Source organism: Sphaeramia orbicularis, chromosome 24, assembly GCF_902148855.1.
Source record: "Sphaeramia orbicularis chromosome 24, fSphaOr1.1, whole genome shotgun sequence".
In the NCBI taxonomy this organism is placed as follows: domain Eukaryota; kingdom Metazoa; phylum Chordata; class Actinopteri; order Kurtiformes; family Apogonidae; genus Sphaeramia; species Sphaeramia orbicularis.
Genome location: NC_043979.1, coordinates 27,780,589 through 27,796,447, shown reverse-complemented (window position 1 = coordinate 27,796,447; position 15,859 = coordinate 27,780,589). Strand labels below are relative to the sequence as shown.

The 15,859-nt window shown below is 38.1% G+C and overlaps 1 protein-coding gene across 1 annotated transcript; it reads left to right on the top strand.

The window, feature by feature from the left end:
- Positions 1–1,957: 1,957 nt before the first annotated feature.
- lrp11 (low density lipoprotein receptor-related protein 11) lies at positions 1,958–15,790 on the top strand. Its single transcript, XM_030128498.1, has 9 exons — positions 1,958–2,751; positions 5,429–5,586; positions 8,519–8,660; positions 8,850–8,975; positions 9,592–9,798; positions 12,858–13,025; positions 13,110–13,166; positions 13,271–13,360; positions 14,963–15,790. Exons 1-9 carry the CDS (start codon positions 2,178–2,180, stop codon positions 15,115–15,117), a joined length of 1,677 nt encoding a protein of 558 aa, XP_029984358.1. The 5' UTR covers positions 1,958–2,177; the 3' UTR covers positions 15,118–15,790.
- Positions 15,791–15,859: the final 69 nt, after the last annotated feature.

The window sequence follows — 15,859 nt, the reverse complement described above, 5'->3', positions numbered from 1 at the left end:
ACATTTATTAACAGGTGGAATATTGTTAAAATTGCACTTACTTCTCTTAAAATATTTCAGGTTGTTCACATTTTTTTGTGAAATTATATTTTGTTTTAGTGTCAATACATGAAAATATTGACATTTACAAAGAGAAAAAATTGGAGTTATGAGTATTTATAGGTTATTGGGTACACTGTAAAAAAAAAAATCCTGATGTTTTTACGGAAAAAAATTGGCAGCTGTGGTTTCCAGAACAATACTGTAAAAAACACATCCAACTGTAAACATATTTCCGGAGTAACATGTAGATTTAACATTTTAAACATGTAGATTTAACACTGGATTTAAATGGTAAATGAACTGCACTTATTTAACACATTTTAAACACTTTTATGGTGTCCAAAGCACTTTCCAAAACCACCAGGTCCAACTGGGACCAGTTTAAGGTTCAGTGTCTTCCATGGACACTTGGCCATATGGACAGTTGGAGCCAGGATTCGAACCACCAACCCTTTGGTTGTTGGACGAGCTGCTCTATCAACTCTACCAGCCCATTAATTTACAAATTTAAAATGTTACATTGTTAAATGTTTACTTTTTTAATAACTTTATATATACACACACACACACACACTCACACACACACACACACACACACACACACACACACACACACACACACACACACATATATATATATATATATATATATATATATATATATATATATATATATATATATATATATATGTATAAGCAAATATGCCGTTATTTCAACATAATGGTCTTGAAATTTGAACAGCACCACATTGTATTTAATTTACAGTTTTATTTTCTAAAAGCAATAGAACTACATCATTTCTACATCCAAATCTGGTTTTGTTCACATCCTCTTCCGGTAAAAACTACAGCTATACTGGATTCAATCGTTAACACAAAAATCTTTTCAAATAAACAACTTTGCTTTGTACACTCTCAAAAACAGAGGTACCAGCTTGTACTTAAAAGGGTACAAATGCTTGTCACTGGGGGTGTACTTTTTTGAGAGACCTTTCTGTACCCTTTTGAAATGGTCCATTTTTGTACCTTAAGTACTTTACATAGAAAGAAAACTCTCATATAGTTGATAATGCCATGATGTTTAAAGTTTGAACCGGTGGCTTGATTGAGAAAAAAAAACAAAAAAAAAACCGCATAGGCAAGCTACGACATCAAGACATGGAGGTGTGAATGAAAACTTGATAAAACAGAAATTATGGCAATAATCAGAGGTTCTAATAAGTTAAATAAATTATCAGGCTATTATCATTGGGCTATTAAATTAAAACACAACTTATTATTAAATATAATATAGAGTAATTACAGTATGATACATAATAAATAATGTGCTAAGCCTAATGTTTGAACTATAATTAGGCCTACTGTTCAGTTCTCCTAGCCTATCGCCTATTCTCATGGTCTACACACATTTTGAATGCTGCAGGGTACCTTATAGTACACATTTGGACTTTACAGAACTTTGGACCCTTTTTCATAGTCTGAAGGTGCAATTCTGGCCTCCTAAAGACCAATATTGTACTTTTGAGAGAACATTCTTAAAAAATGTACTTAAAGGTACATAAATGTTCTGACCTCTGTTTTTGAGAGTGTATTGTCACTTACAATTTTTTTTATGTTGCAATTTTACAACTTTTTGGTGTTAATTCTACAGTCATTTTTTTTTTACAGTGTAGGATTTTACTGATCTGACCCATTTGAGATTGAATTGGTTTGAATGTGGAACTTGACCTAAAATGATAATTAATATTTTAGTGGAATTTTAGCCTTTCACAAATTCCTCCCAGGGGCCGGACCGGACCTGGATTTGGACCCCGGGCCGCATGTTTGACACCTGTGGTTTAATCAATAAACACGGAGCTACAGGTGTTTATTACGCATCATATGACGTCAGTGGTTGCGTTAACCAGTCGTCGGTCTCTCCTCGTGCCCGTCTCCTCCTCACCATGACAACGGCAGATTTTCAGCATCGTTAGAGGACACAGCCCCTGTGCCTGTGCCCACCCTTTGTGTAAATCGTCGTGTTTTACAGCAGCCGTCGTGTTTTACAGCTGTATTTGAATGTAGGGAGCCGTGTTTTCCGCGTGGACCCTGATGCGTGGGAGGAAAGCAGGAGGCTGTGTGACCGCGTAAACAAAATGGCCCTGCTTCTGCTTCAGCTTCAGCATCTGCGGCTGCGGCTGCTCTCGTGCGTCCTGCTGCTGTGCGCGCTAAGACGCACCGACACGCGCTCGTCGCAAATATCGGATTTAAAGTCTCGGATATCAGGGGTGGAGGAGCTGCTGGAGGAGTTCCGGAAGCAGCTGCAGCAGGACCAGGCGTACAGGGCACCGGGGGAGGTCGTCGACTCCTGCGTGGGTGACTTCAACGCCGCCGAGGAGCGCATCATCCGGGCCAAGGACTCCATCGAGCAGGGGGCCACGTTCCTGCTGGCCCCGGACAGGGTGTACAGCTGGAAGGACTGCCTGCACGCATGCTGCTCCCAGGCCCACTGCACCGTGGCCGTGGTCCAGGAGGATGGGAGGCAGGCCGGGGACAGTCTGAGCTGCTACCTGTTCAACTGCACCTACAGGGCCAAGAACGTCTGCTCCTTCGCCCGCCAGCAGGGCTTCACCACCTACAGCCGGAGCCCCAACACCACCCGGGGACACCTCCAGGGCCCGTCCGGAGGCACTGCCAGGAGGCCCGGGGAGGAGGAGGACGACACCCAGGGTAGGAGACCCGACCATCCACTGAGCGGCTGCAGCTCACAGCACATGCATAAGTTTACAAGGGGCACATCCAGGTGTCTACAGCACTGGTCTCCAACCTGTTTTTTGGCTCCTGACCCCATTTTAACAGCACAAATATCTGGATACCCCAGACATTCAAAACGGAGACTTTCTTTTTTTGCTGAAATTAATTTGTTTTTGCAAATAAACGTTAATTTTAGACGATATTTAGGCTATATAATGTATATTATTATGGGTGGAGGCAGAAAAAAACAGGTGTAGATTACTGCACAAAGTGAGAATTTGATTTTCCTTGGTCAGGATATGTACAGTCAGTCCAGCTTGGATTTACAAGGCTGACAATTAATACTGAACAAACAAGAACTCAAACTATGAATTATGAAAGAGCTGCAGCACCTGAAACCGACCACAATGAACATTTGAAAGATAAACAGTACCACAGTGCTTCAGTTTCAGCTTCACAGTTTTGTTATGTCTTTTATGTATTGTGATCGTCTCTATCAACTCACCATATATTTTTTTATTTTTTCATCAATTACTAGAAACTTCAGGCAACCCCATTCGAATTCCAGGCAACCCCACATAGGGTCCAGGCCCCAAGGTTGAAAAACACTGGTCTATACAGTCTACACTGCAAAAATCAAAATCTTACCAAGTGCTTTTTTCTCATTTCTAGTCAAAATATCTCAATGAAAATGTTTATCCTTTCACAAAAAAATGTAAATAACCTGAACAAATATGAACAACCTGGAATATCTTAAGAAAAGTAAGTGGAATTTTAACAATATAATGTCTGTTAGTAAATGTTTTGTGTCTTTGTAGATCCACTGTGATCTGTGAATTGTAATGCATATGTATAAATGATAAGCTGAGGCATAATATTGTTAAAACTGCACATATTTCAGGTTGTTCACTGTTTTTCCATAATGTAATTCCAGTTTTTTGCACTAAATCAAAGACAAAAAATCAGAGTTGATGTTATTTATAGGTAATTATGTTATTATTTGACTGGTCTGGCCTACTGGAGATCACATTACACTGCAAAAGAACTTATTTTTAGACAATAGATCTTGAAAATCTTATTTCAAGAAATCTTACCAAGATAATTTTTACTTGTTCCATTGGCAGATTTTTTTTTTGCTTGAATTAAGGAAAAAAATCTTGAATTGAGCAAAAAAAATCTGCCAATGGAACAAGTAAAAATGATCTTAGATTTCTTGAAATAAGATTTTCAAGTCTTAAAATAAGTTCTTATATCTCACTTACAAGTTACTCTTTAGGTGATTATGTCTTATTTTAAGTGTGATGAGATATTTTGACTGGAAATGAGAAAAATACACTTGGTAAGATTTTGATTTTTGCAGTGTAATGTGATCTCCAGTTGGCCAGACCAGTAAAATAATAACATAATAACCTATAAATAACATTAACTCTGATTTTTTTGTCTTTGATTTAGTGCAAAAAAAGTGAAATTACATGATGGAAAAACTGTGAAGAACCTGAAATAAGTGCAGTTTTAACAATATTATGCCTCGAATGCCTCATTTATACATATGCATTACAATTCACAGATCACGGTGTATCTACAAAGACACAAAACATTTAGTAGCAGGCATAATATTGTTAAAATTTCATGTACTTTTCTTAAGATATTCCAGGTTGTTCATATTTGTTCAGGTTATTCACATTTTTTTGAAAGGATAGACATTTTCATAATGTAATTTGACTTCTTTTCACACTGAAACAAAGACAAGATTTAGAGTTGTCATTTATAGCTTATCATGCTGGTCTTTTACTGATCTGATCCACTTGAGAGTGAATTGGTCTGAACTAAAATGAGTTTGACACCCTTTTGCACTTTCATCCTCTTCATTCATTTTAACTCCATGCTGATTATCAAGTCAAATTAAAAATAGGCTGAATAAATGTAATAGGCACATTCATCTTTAACCTGTGACTAAAAATAGACTCAGTATATGTGATTTTAACAGTTTCATACACCCCTGAGCTGACACGTATCCAGCTCTGTCTGATAAAGTCTGTGGGTTAATGATTTGCCTGTAAGACTCAGCCCTAGTAAAATAAGATCAGGCCACAACAGCAGATTGGGTTCATTTATTTACTACGTAAAAGTCCAGAAATTCTTTTATTTTAGGTCAGAGAAATAGAGAAAAAGTGACTAACATACAGCCGTGGAAAAAATTATTAGACCACCCTTGTTTTCTTCAATTTCATGTTCATTTTAATGCCTGGTACAACTAAAGGTACATTTGTTTGGACAAATATAATGAGAACAACAAAAATAGCTCATAAAAGTTTAATTTCAGAGCTGATATCTAGCCATTTTCCATGTTTTCTTGATAATAACCAAAATCACTTCAGTTCTTACATCAATATCTATGGCATTGTACTGACAAAAACAGTGCTTTTAGGCATTCCATGTTTTCTTTTCTGTCTGTTTTAGTCACATGATACACACAGGAGTTAGTACTTGATTGCATAACCATTGACTGTGATGACTTTTGGTGGTCTAATAATTTTTTCCATGACTGTAGTTTTCCAATTAGGCTACATGATAATAAAAACGCTCATGGATTGTGTACAGTATGTTGTATTCATTTCCCATATTAGTGGTGCTTTGTGTTTGCATGTTCCAGAGGTGGATGAGCCTCCTCGTAGTGATGCTGGACAGGATGTGGTGATCCAGCTGCCCACAGACTGGGCTGTTCTGGATGGACGAGACAGTGTGGACGACCACGGGATCAACCGCTATGAGTGGACACTTGTCAAAGGCGACACAGCCATCAATATGAAGGTCAGTGTTGAGTGTGACATGAATTCTTACCAGCAGCAGGTGAGAGGGAAAGTCCATAAATATGACAGTGTCTGTGAAGAGTGAGTCTAAATGCATCTTTAGTTAGAACTACTTATCTCAATGTTGTATGCTTTATTTTTTATCAGGTTCATGTGCTCTCTAAACACATTTTTATCTTCTCATTTACACATTATTAAACCCTAAATAAGTGTTTAGTGTAATGGACTGAAAGTAGGACGGTTATTTTTGTGCAGCTCTAACTTGCTTCAGACTAAACTGAGAGAAAAAAAACACTATAAACTGGTCTAAAACACCGTTTGCATTTGCAGTATGAGAAGACTAATCCTCCCAGTGACTGGTGTCAACTTACAGCAGTGTGTTTACATTAGTTAAGTCAACAGCGTGACTTGTGTCCAGAGCCCCTATAATGCCTTGCTGCACATACAGTGATAAGACTTTATTACATGCACAGCTGTTCAAAGGGCAGCAGCACCACCTTCTATTCACCTCAAAGGAAACATACAAGTTATTGCACATTATTAGCTCTTTATGCAAGTAGTGCAAATTACTTTTCACTGTGAAGGCCTGTCAAATACACAGCTAAATCAATCTAATGACATGTATCTGATGACCAGAATATGATTTTATTGTACATTTGTATTTTTAGTATATTGTGCTTTTATTATAATGTGTAAGTTTTGTGTATGTTCAAGTCCAACTAAATAATAATAATACATCACACTTATATAGCACTTTTTTGGACACTCAAAGATGCTTCACAAACAAACAAAACCAACAGAGCAGAGAGAAAAAAAGAGGCTCAAGAAAATGCAAGTTTGAACAGGTGAGTTTTGAGTAGTGATTTGAAGTTTTGTATTGAGTCTGAGTTCCTGATGTTTTGTGGGAGTGAGTTCCATAGGGTGGGGGCGGCTGCAGCAAAGGCTCGGTCCAACTAGGTAAAAGGGTTGAAAACTAGCATTGCCTCTTGTCATATGTTGCATTAGGACTGTGTTAAACTGCATAAATATCATATATCTGTATATAAATAGTGGTCAAACCCTCTGTGACATTAGCCATAGGTTTGTAAAGTGCAATTTTAACCCTTTATAGGCACTCATTGAAATACTCTGAAATTCTAAATTTCAGCCTTAGTGTGTTATTGGAGGACATAAATAACAAGAGTGTATTACCTTTGTGAAATTTTTACCCTGCCCCCAAAGGGGAGGCAAGGGGTATTGTTTTTGGTTCGGTTTGTATGTTTGTTTATTTGTTTGTTAACATTCTAGCACAGGGGTGTCCAATCCTGGTCCTCGAGGGCTAGTATCCTGCATGTTTTAGATGTATCCGTCTTCCAACACACCTGATTCAAATGATAAGCCTATCATCAAGCTCTGCAGAAGCCTGATAATGACCGTTAGGTGTGCTGGAAGAGGGAAACATCTAAAACATGCAGGATACTGGCCCTCGAGGACCAGGATTGGACATCCCTGCTCTAGCAGCAACACTTTTGGTTGAATTCATACCAGATTTGGTTTGTAGATTGCCAGTGACCCAGAATAGATCTCATTACATTTTGGGAACAGTGGGTCAAAGTTAAAAATTTGTATGAATTTTTAAAATCTTTTCTTTTTTTTCCCATTTACTTATGATGGGCAAAATTTCAAATGTCTCTAGCAGCAAAACTATCGGGTGAATTCATACCAAATTTGGTTTATGGATTGCCAGAAATGCAGAATACATATCATTAAATTTTGGGAAAAGTAGGTCGAACTTTCAATTTTTTTTATGAATTATTCAATTCTTTTTTCTTCTCCCTTTTGCTTATAATGGGTGAAATTTCACATGTCTATAAAAACATCAATTTTGTTTCAGTTTGCTTCAGACTTGGCACATATGTAGAAGCAATTGATATGCTGACATCAGCACATGCATAGACATGATGACATCAGCTGGATCGATGCCAAAATAAGCTACAATATGTGTGAGGGCAGGGTTTGTTGTACCTGGCACCACTTGTTCAAAATGTTTTATTGTTATGTAGAAAATGTAGTTCAATGAAGTTACCATGTTTGGCTCCTTGCCCGTAAGTGGCAAAAAAAAAAAAAAATCCAAAAACTTTATATATAAAAATTACAAGAAAAACACATGTAAGGTGCTAGGAGCTTGTATTTTAGAACATTACAACAGCGTAAGTGCTGATCCAGACCCCTGTCCACATCCACATTCTGCCTTTGAACATCATTCCTTATATTAGTACCATTACTTCATGGTACCGAACAAAGCAGGCACACTCACTGTTCATGCGGAGGTGGACCTTACAGACCCTGTAGACCACATTGGACCTGATTGTTGCCTCACTGTTCTCGCTTCAACTGTTACTGTCACTGTCTTATAATGTATGTGGAAATGACCAAAAATAGTCACTTGCCCGTTAAAAGGGTTAAAGCCTAAAGAGTGTGACACATGGGCTGGTTTTATGAAAAGTGGGTGGGATGTGACCATAACTCACTGAAAACACCAGCCACATGGACTAACTGTTACAGGCACAGTCTGACTCCAGGTTCTGCTGATCAGGAGTTATTATGTGCACCTGTAATGCTCCACCACAGCTGAAGGCAATCGACCTGGATGGGAGGAGATATAAGGAGGTCGGTGACTTCCTGTTTGTTTGGGTCGTTGTCACCAAAGAGTGTACATCTTCAAACATCTCTAATGGATTTTGCTGTTTTGAGGAACAGATCTGTTGTGGTGTTTTGGTTAATTCTCTCCTCTCCATCTGACGACTCCCCCTTTATGTCTGGTGTCAATTTGTTTTGTTAGTTTATCATTTTGACAGAATCAGTGGGTGGTGAGGGGTTTTATTTGTAACTGTTTAAAATCTCACAGTAAAATTGTTTCTCATTGTGCTCTTATTTTTATGATTCTGTTGCAGGTGACTCATCCAGGGCTGCTGAAGATCAGTGGTCTTCAGGAGGGCGTCTACACTTTCCAGATGACGGTGACGGACACAGTGGGTCAGAAGAGCACTGACAATGTGTCTGTCACTGTTCTGGCACCGAAACACCAAGCAGAAGGTGACGATGTGCTTTTAGACCCCTGTTTGATGCACTGATTTCTCACTAAAACTCATCTTAACCTTGTGATCTGATGCTTTAGCAAAACTCTTAAGGCTTATTATACAGAATTTCTTCAGAAGAATAACTTTTGTCCAGTGATCATTAGCAGATTTTTGTGGTGACGTGTTATTCTTCCCTTCTGTTCAGTTTGTACGGGTCACTGCTCCAACTACCAGTTTAAGTGTGACGATGGCTGTTGTATCGACATCACTTACGCCTGTGATGGCAAACAACACTGTCCAGACCGCTCTGATGAAGACTTCTGTCCAAACTGTAAGAACGCCTTCTCATTCACTGGTCATTTTTAATGGGAGCAGCCTTTTACTATTTTAACAGTTGGACTATTTAACCCTTTGTAGGGCACCCATTGAAATACAATGAAATTCAAATTTTCAAACTTAGTGGACATAACAAGACTTTATTACTTTTGTGCAATTTTTCCAATTTTTTAAAAAATTGTTAAATAGAAAATGTAGGTCAGTGAAGTTACCATATTTGGTTCCTTACCTGTAAGTGACAAAAAAAAAATCCAACATGTATATATAAAAAATACAGGAAAAACACATGTAAGGTGCTAGGAACATTTTTTTTTTAGAACATTAGAACGACACAAGTGCTGATCCAGACACCTGTCCACATCCACATTATCCCTTTGAACATCATTCCTTACATTAGTACCATTACTTCATGGTACCTAACAAAGCAGGTACACTCACTGTTCATTCAGAGGTGGACCCTGCAGACCACATTTGACCTGAGATTGTTGACTCATTGTCCTCACTGTCTTGTAATGTATGTGGAAATTAAAAAATAGTCACTTGCCCGATAAAGGGTTAAAATAGAAGAATGTGGAGAAATGTGACAATAATCTTTGTTTTACTGTTTTTAGTTGATGGCAGCAGGAAGTCAGTGACCCACCCTGCTGACCTGCCCATCCCTCATCGACCTGTAACCCAAACAGAAGAGGCAGAGGACGGCTCCATGCTCCAGACCGAGCCCAGGAAGACCATGGAGAGCATCGTATCCACTCAGGACAGGACCAAGACTACATCGTCACAAAGCTCAGACCTTCAGCTGGAAGCCACAGCCAGTCAAGGTAGTGTTTACTGTGATAGAAACATGTCTGAAGAGCTTTGTTTTCAGACCTACATGGTTCGATTAAGTCTGAAGTTGAACTTCTCTTGAAGTCTGTCATTTTTTTCCCCAGGAGTCCTCCTGGTCTTATTACCTCCACCAAGGAGGTTATGTTTTCATCAGGGTTTGTCTGTTTGGTTGTCTGTTAGCAAGAGAACTCAAAAAGTTATGGAAGGATTTTGGTGAAATTTTTAAGGAAATGTTGATACTGGCACAAGGAACAAATGATAACATTTTGGTCGTAATTTGCGGAGTGTGTGTGTGTGGGGGGGCGGGGGGGGGGGGGGGCGGGGACTGATCTGCCTTGGTGGAGGTCTGTGCTCTGAAAGTGCTTTTCTAGTTTGTTTTGGTGTTTATTTTGCCCTCTAAGTGATCTGGTGGCTTATTGTTAAGTTTTATCTCTGTAAATTAGATTTCAGGTCAAATAGAAGGCGGTCATATCTGCCATATTGAGCACTGATTGACACTCACCCACCTGCCAACTGGGAGACCATATTGTTTCCTGGTTAGTGGATTACATTAGCAAGACCGTACAATGACTGGTATGTCATGTGCATGCATAAAATTAAGAGCTTTAGTCAGTGTTTGGCAAGGATTACCTTCAAAGGACCTTTCCTTTTTTAGTTTCTTACTCCTGCCCAAAAATATCCATAAAATAATTGCAATAAGATCAATGTTTAAGCCTTTTAAATGTCTGAAAATGTATTACACACTTTGACAGATTGTTAAAACTCCTTGGATTGCAAAGATAATGGTGCTCAAATCTGGTATTTAAATGTGTTTTTGGGCTAAAATTTGTATTAAACAAAGATTTAACAAATTTTTGAGAAAACACGCTGCCTTATTTTGATGACAAACTGTCATTTGGTTAGATTTTAAATTTTTTCTAAACAAATTACGAGTAAAACAGACCAATTATGCTCATGCGTTCACTGATTTTGACAGATTCAAATTGTATCTTGTCTTGTTTTTTTTAACATCAGTCACCAAATAATTGCACAGAGATTCCTAAAGCAGCGCTCTGTGTTGTGTAAAGAGGTTATAATGGATGGAACGTGATCTATAGACTTTTCTTTCAGCCCCAGCTGCACCTGTTCAAATGCTCTCTGAACAATATAATTCAGCATTGCTGTGTCATTAGTGCATTTGTGCTTTGCGATGAAGCAGAGAGGGTTTTAGCGTGTGTCTGTCTGGACACTGAAGCAGATGGAGCCCTGCAGGCAGCCTGTGAGTCGCAGAACTGGGCTCCAAATGCTGGTGATACTGCAGGGCCACTCTGCGTTTCATGGGAAAGCAGCTCGATGCCCACGCGAACAAAGAACCTCTGTCTTCTAAGCCATCTGATCCCTGAATCAAAGTGAGACGCAGCAAAAAAGAAAGAGCTCCTTTACCCAATGTCACTTAAATGCAAGTATAACTGAGTTGAGGTGCATTCTCAGGAGTCTTCTTTCATTTCCAAATGCTCTGTTACATGTCAAGATTTTTATTTTCTTTTATACCAATGATCATAGACATTTTATTGTTTTGGAAAGAGAAACGTTGAAACCCAGAATTAGTCACATCCATTCCAAAGTCAGATTTAAAGCGAATGTTTATTGACAAATAAGGCTGAAAATGACAAAAAAACAGATGACTAAAGATGTTAAGATGCTATGCTAGAGATATAAATAACACTGTAGCCATTTGATGTGATTGCACATTACTGGGAAGATATGAGTCATTTCAGACGTGGTGTCAGTTATGCACAAATATTGAAATGGCTACAAAAAAAATCATGGAACTGAGCACTTAAAATGAAAGAAGACTCCTCGAAATATACTGCCAAAATGATTCACGCCTTTTCCCAGTAATCTGTGGCAGAACATCACAGCAATCAATCAAAAACATAGAAATAGTTAAAAATGTATCATTAAAATGTCTGATAATTAGATCATTACCAGCCTGAAGAAACCCGGTTTGTCATGAAAGAATTGACTGTAAATCAGATTTTGCATGAGTATGAGTAAATGTTGGCTTCTGTATTTGACCTTTTGCACACTCTTGGTTGTCTGTAAGTTCAATTTATCAGCTTATCACTACTTCTTAATCACTATGTCAGCATATTATTATAAATGGTGAGAAACGCCCATCGGGTTTTCCCTGATTTTTTTTTTTTTTTTTTTTCCTTTTACCATGCGAGAGTGAGACATTCAGCATGAATCAATAATTAATACTGGAATATAAAGAAAGTATTTATCTAATTTGTTATGTAAATAAAAGTTTCATTAACATAACTGTTGCAGATGTACAATATGAATAAGTGTCTTTAAAAACCAGCTGTAGCAAGCATTTTCTCCACATGGACGACTGTAGATGCTGCGGCAGATTTGTCAGAGCAGCTTCATGTGGGAACTGTTAACTATTATTCAGTCAAACATTGTTTTGCTCAAAAACCTAGAGCAGCAAAACTCTGCAACTCACTGCCTGATTAGACCTTAAATGTATTGAATATCTCCCATTTCAAGAGCCACTAAATCCTGGTTTATTCAGTAAAAAAATATCTGTACTCACATTATCTTTAAAATGTGTATTCTTGTATTGTGCTGTAATAGTATGTGGTTAAATTGTAATTCGACTTCAGTGTGAAGTCGTGTGACATTTCATCTGACTTTTACATCATTGTATGTGCATCACTTCAGGGAGGTAGACTGTTCACATGAGTCTGATGGCAGTCTCATAATGATTAAAATTTCCATGCAAAAAAATCAGATTTCAGCCAAAAAATGGAGCATTAAGACCTGCAGTGTGAAGATAACCTATGACACATACAGTACATGACGTAGCTGTTCTCAGGTTTTCTACGTACACTATACCTGTTCTTATGAAGTAGACCTTAAGTAAATTAATAATTATACACACTGCATTAAAATGATCTAAATGCAAACAAAATGATGGGTGAGCTGTTTTGAAACACTATAGATTTTTATTCCTAAAGTTAAAGGAATGAAAAAATAGTAAAAATGTTTTATGCGACCGTTGTAGATCCGTGCTCTTCAGCTCCAGTCGTCGGACCCTGTAAAGGAACGTTCCCTCGGTGGTATTACGACCAGGACGCAGGAGAATGCAAACACTTCCTGTATGGTGGTTGCCAGGGGAACCATAACAACTTCCTCCAGGAGTCGGACTGTGTCACTGAATGTATACAGAAAAGTGAGGCCCTGCTCCGTGTTTGTTTCTCTTTTTATTTTAATAAAGTTTTGATGCAGCCTTATAATTTTGTGGTTTCTCTTTCAGGTCCGGCCTTCAAACCAGCGACTGTGTCTCCACCAATCACAAAACAGACAGAAATAGGTGCGTCTAAAGTGAATATAATCTATATGAATAATGCAGAACGTCATCAGACACTAGTCTCATAGTGCTGCTGATTCACTGCTATTTTTGTACTTTTGTTAAAGCTGCCCCGAAAGTGTCCCAGAGCCAAACTGAAAGTGACCCCATCTCTAAACCAGTTCCAGTGAGAGGAGGACATCCAGTCCCAGAGTCTGGTAAGAGCCATGGACTCTACTGAAAACAGAAGACGGCTTAATATTAAATGAAAACACATGTGTCTTTTGTGTCCATTCTACTATTCCAGTTCAGTATTGGAATCACTGGGTCACATGACATTGAGACTACAGTGGAAAAAGACTGATTTTCCACAAAAATATAAATAGAAACTGGAGGAAATATTAAAATTGGATAAATAGCATGGTATGTATCCAGTGTAGTGATACAGTTCAGCAATTCTTTTGGGTCATATGACATAGAAGGTACTGAAAAAAACTATTATCTCATTCAAATAATCAGACATTTTTAACGACTTTTCATATTTATACATTGTGATACTAAAATCACTTGTGTCATAATCACTCATGTGCGAAACAGTCATTGAGATTTAGATTCATGTATTTATTTGTCATCAGCATTAGCTATATAACTGCAAAATACAAAATGCATAAGTACCAGATGCACTGTATGAAGAAGTGCTTGTAGCAAAACACTAATTTACAACACTTCTATAAAAACATTAAAGATGTGCTGTTTTCAATTCAGCTGGCAGCAGTTTTAGTTGTGCTCTTTTTACAGAGGCCGACTTTCCAAATTAGATTTTACCTTGAAATGTAACAATTACTGCGGCCTGTGCACTGACTCCAACTACTGATGACGTGAAACAAATTCAATCAATAAAGAAGCCGGGCCATGTGGACATATAAAAATAAGCTTTAATTTTGACTAATTTCTGACACTTTCAAAGCTGAATATGTGATAATGATGTGACTGGACTGTTTTTTTATGATTAATCAATTAAACAATTACCAACCAATTACTATGTTTCACTGCAGACATGATAATTTATTAGAAATCAACCTATCAGAGTATAGTATGTGATGTGAAACTTGGTCAAAGAAACGGTATGATGTGTGTCGATAGGTAGTGTAGCAGCAGTATTAAAAGTCTAAAAAAAAAAAAAAAAAAGTGGTGCCACCCCGCAACAAACCCCGCCCCTCGCACATATTATAGCTTATTTTGGCATGGATCCAGCTGATGTCATCATATCAACTGCTTTTATATATGTGCCAAGTTTGAATTAAACTGAAACTAAACTGATGTTTTTATAGACATTTGAAAGGTTGCCCATTAAAAGTAAATGGGAGAAAAAAAAAGACTAAAAAATTCATAAAAACGTGAACTGTGATGTACTTTTCCCAAAATGTAATCAGATCTTTCCTGGGTCACTTGCAATCTATAAACCAAATTTGGTATGAATTCAACCAATAGTTTTGCTGCTACAGACATTTGAAATTTTGCCCATTGTAAGTAAATGGAAGAAAAAAAGATTTTAAAAATTCATATAAATTTTTAACTTTGACCTACTTTTCCCAAAATGTAATGACACCTATTCTGGGTCACTGGAAATCTGTAAACACAATTTGGTATGAATTCAACCAGTAGTTTTGCTGCTAACAAACAAAGAAACAAACCGAACCAAAAACAACACCCCTTGCCTTCCCTTCGGGGGGCGGGGTAATAATTCACATACTGGGTAAGAACCAACTATCAGGGTTTTTACATATTTACACCCCCCCCCCCCCCCATCCCACACACAGGTGCGATTCTTCCTCTGGCTCTTGGCCTCATCATCACCGCTCTGCTGCTGCTCATGATTGGCTGTCGTCTCAGGCTTGTTCGCCACAAGCTGAAGAAAGCCCGGCCCCTCACCACAGAGGAGTCGGATTACCTCATCAACGGTATGTACCTGTAGGGAGCGCCGAAATCTGACCCGCCGCCATCAGAGCCTGAGCCGGGACTTGAAATTTGCACTCTTCATGTCTCGCAGCCCAGCGTCTCCAAACGTCCCCTCACTTCAGCTTGGAAACCTCCTTTTTCTCTTTCACAAACTTCTTCTCTCCTCTTTCCTCTGGTTCTACTGCTGCTGACTGATGCTGCCTTTAAAGCCAATGATACATATTTATGTTGTCTTAATCCAGTATGAAACATATACCAACTGTCTGTATTATTTCTCCTCATAGATACAGTACAGGAGGCTTTTCGTCCTTTCTGTCCTCTCATGTTGAATTGATTGTAAGCATTTGCAACTTCAGACTATGCTGTATTTCTGCCAGCGAGTGGCACTAATGTCTCATATTTCTGCTGAAGATTTCAGTCAAACTAAACTATGGTTAGAAATGCAACAAATCTGACTGCCTGTTCTGGTGCACTTTCCAAGATTCAACACAAAAGATTCTTAGGTTCCCAAAATAACAGTAAGCCATAGCAACTAGTATAGATTAAAAACCCTACTATGCCAGGTTCTGTTGCTTTTTTTTTTCTTTGTTTGGCAAATTCAAGTAGAGTATGTACTGTATTTGCAGAGTGTAATCCCTCCAAGTGCTGTCTTTCATGTGAGATATTAAAGTTTATTATATATCAAAACATACTATTGTGATTTCATTCATAGTGATGTAATTTTCTTTTGTAGGAAAAGGTAAAAACAGACCACACTC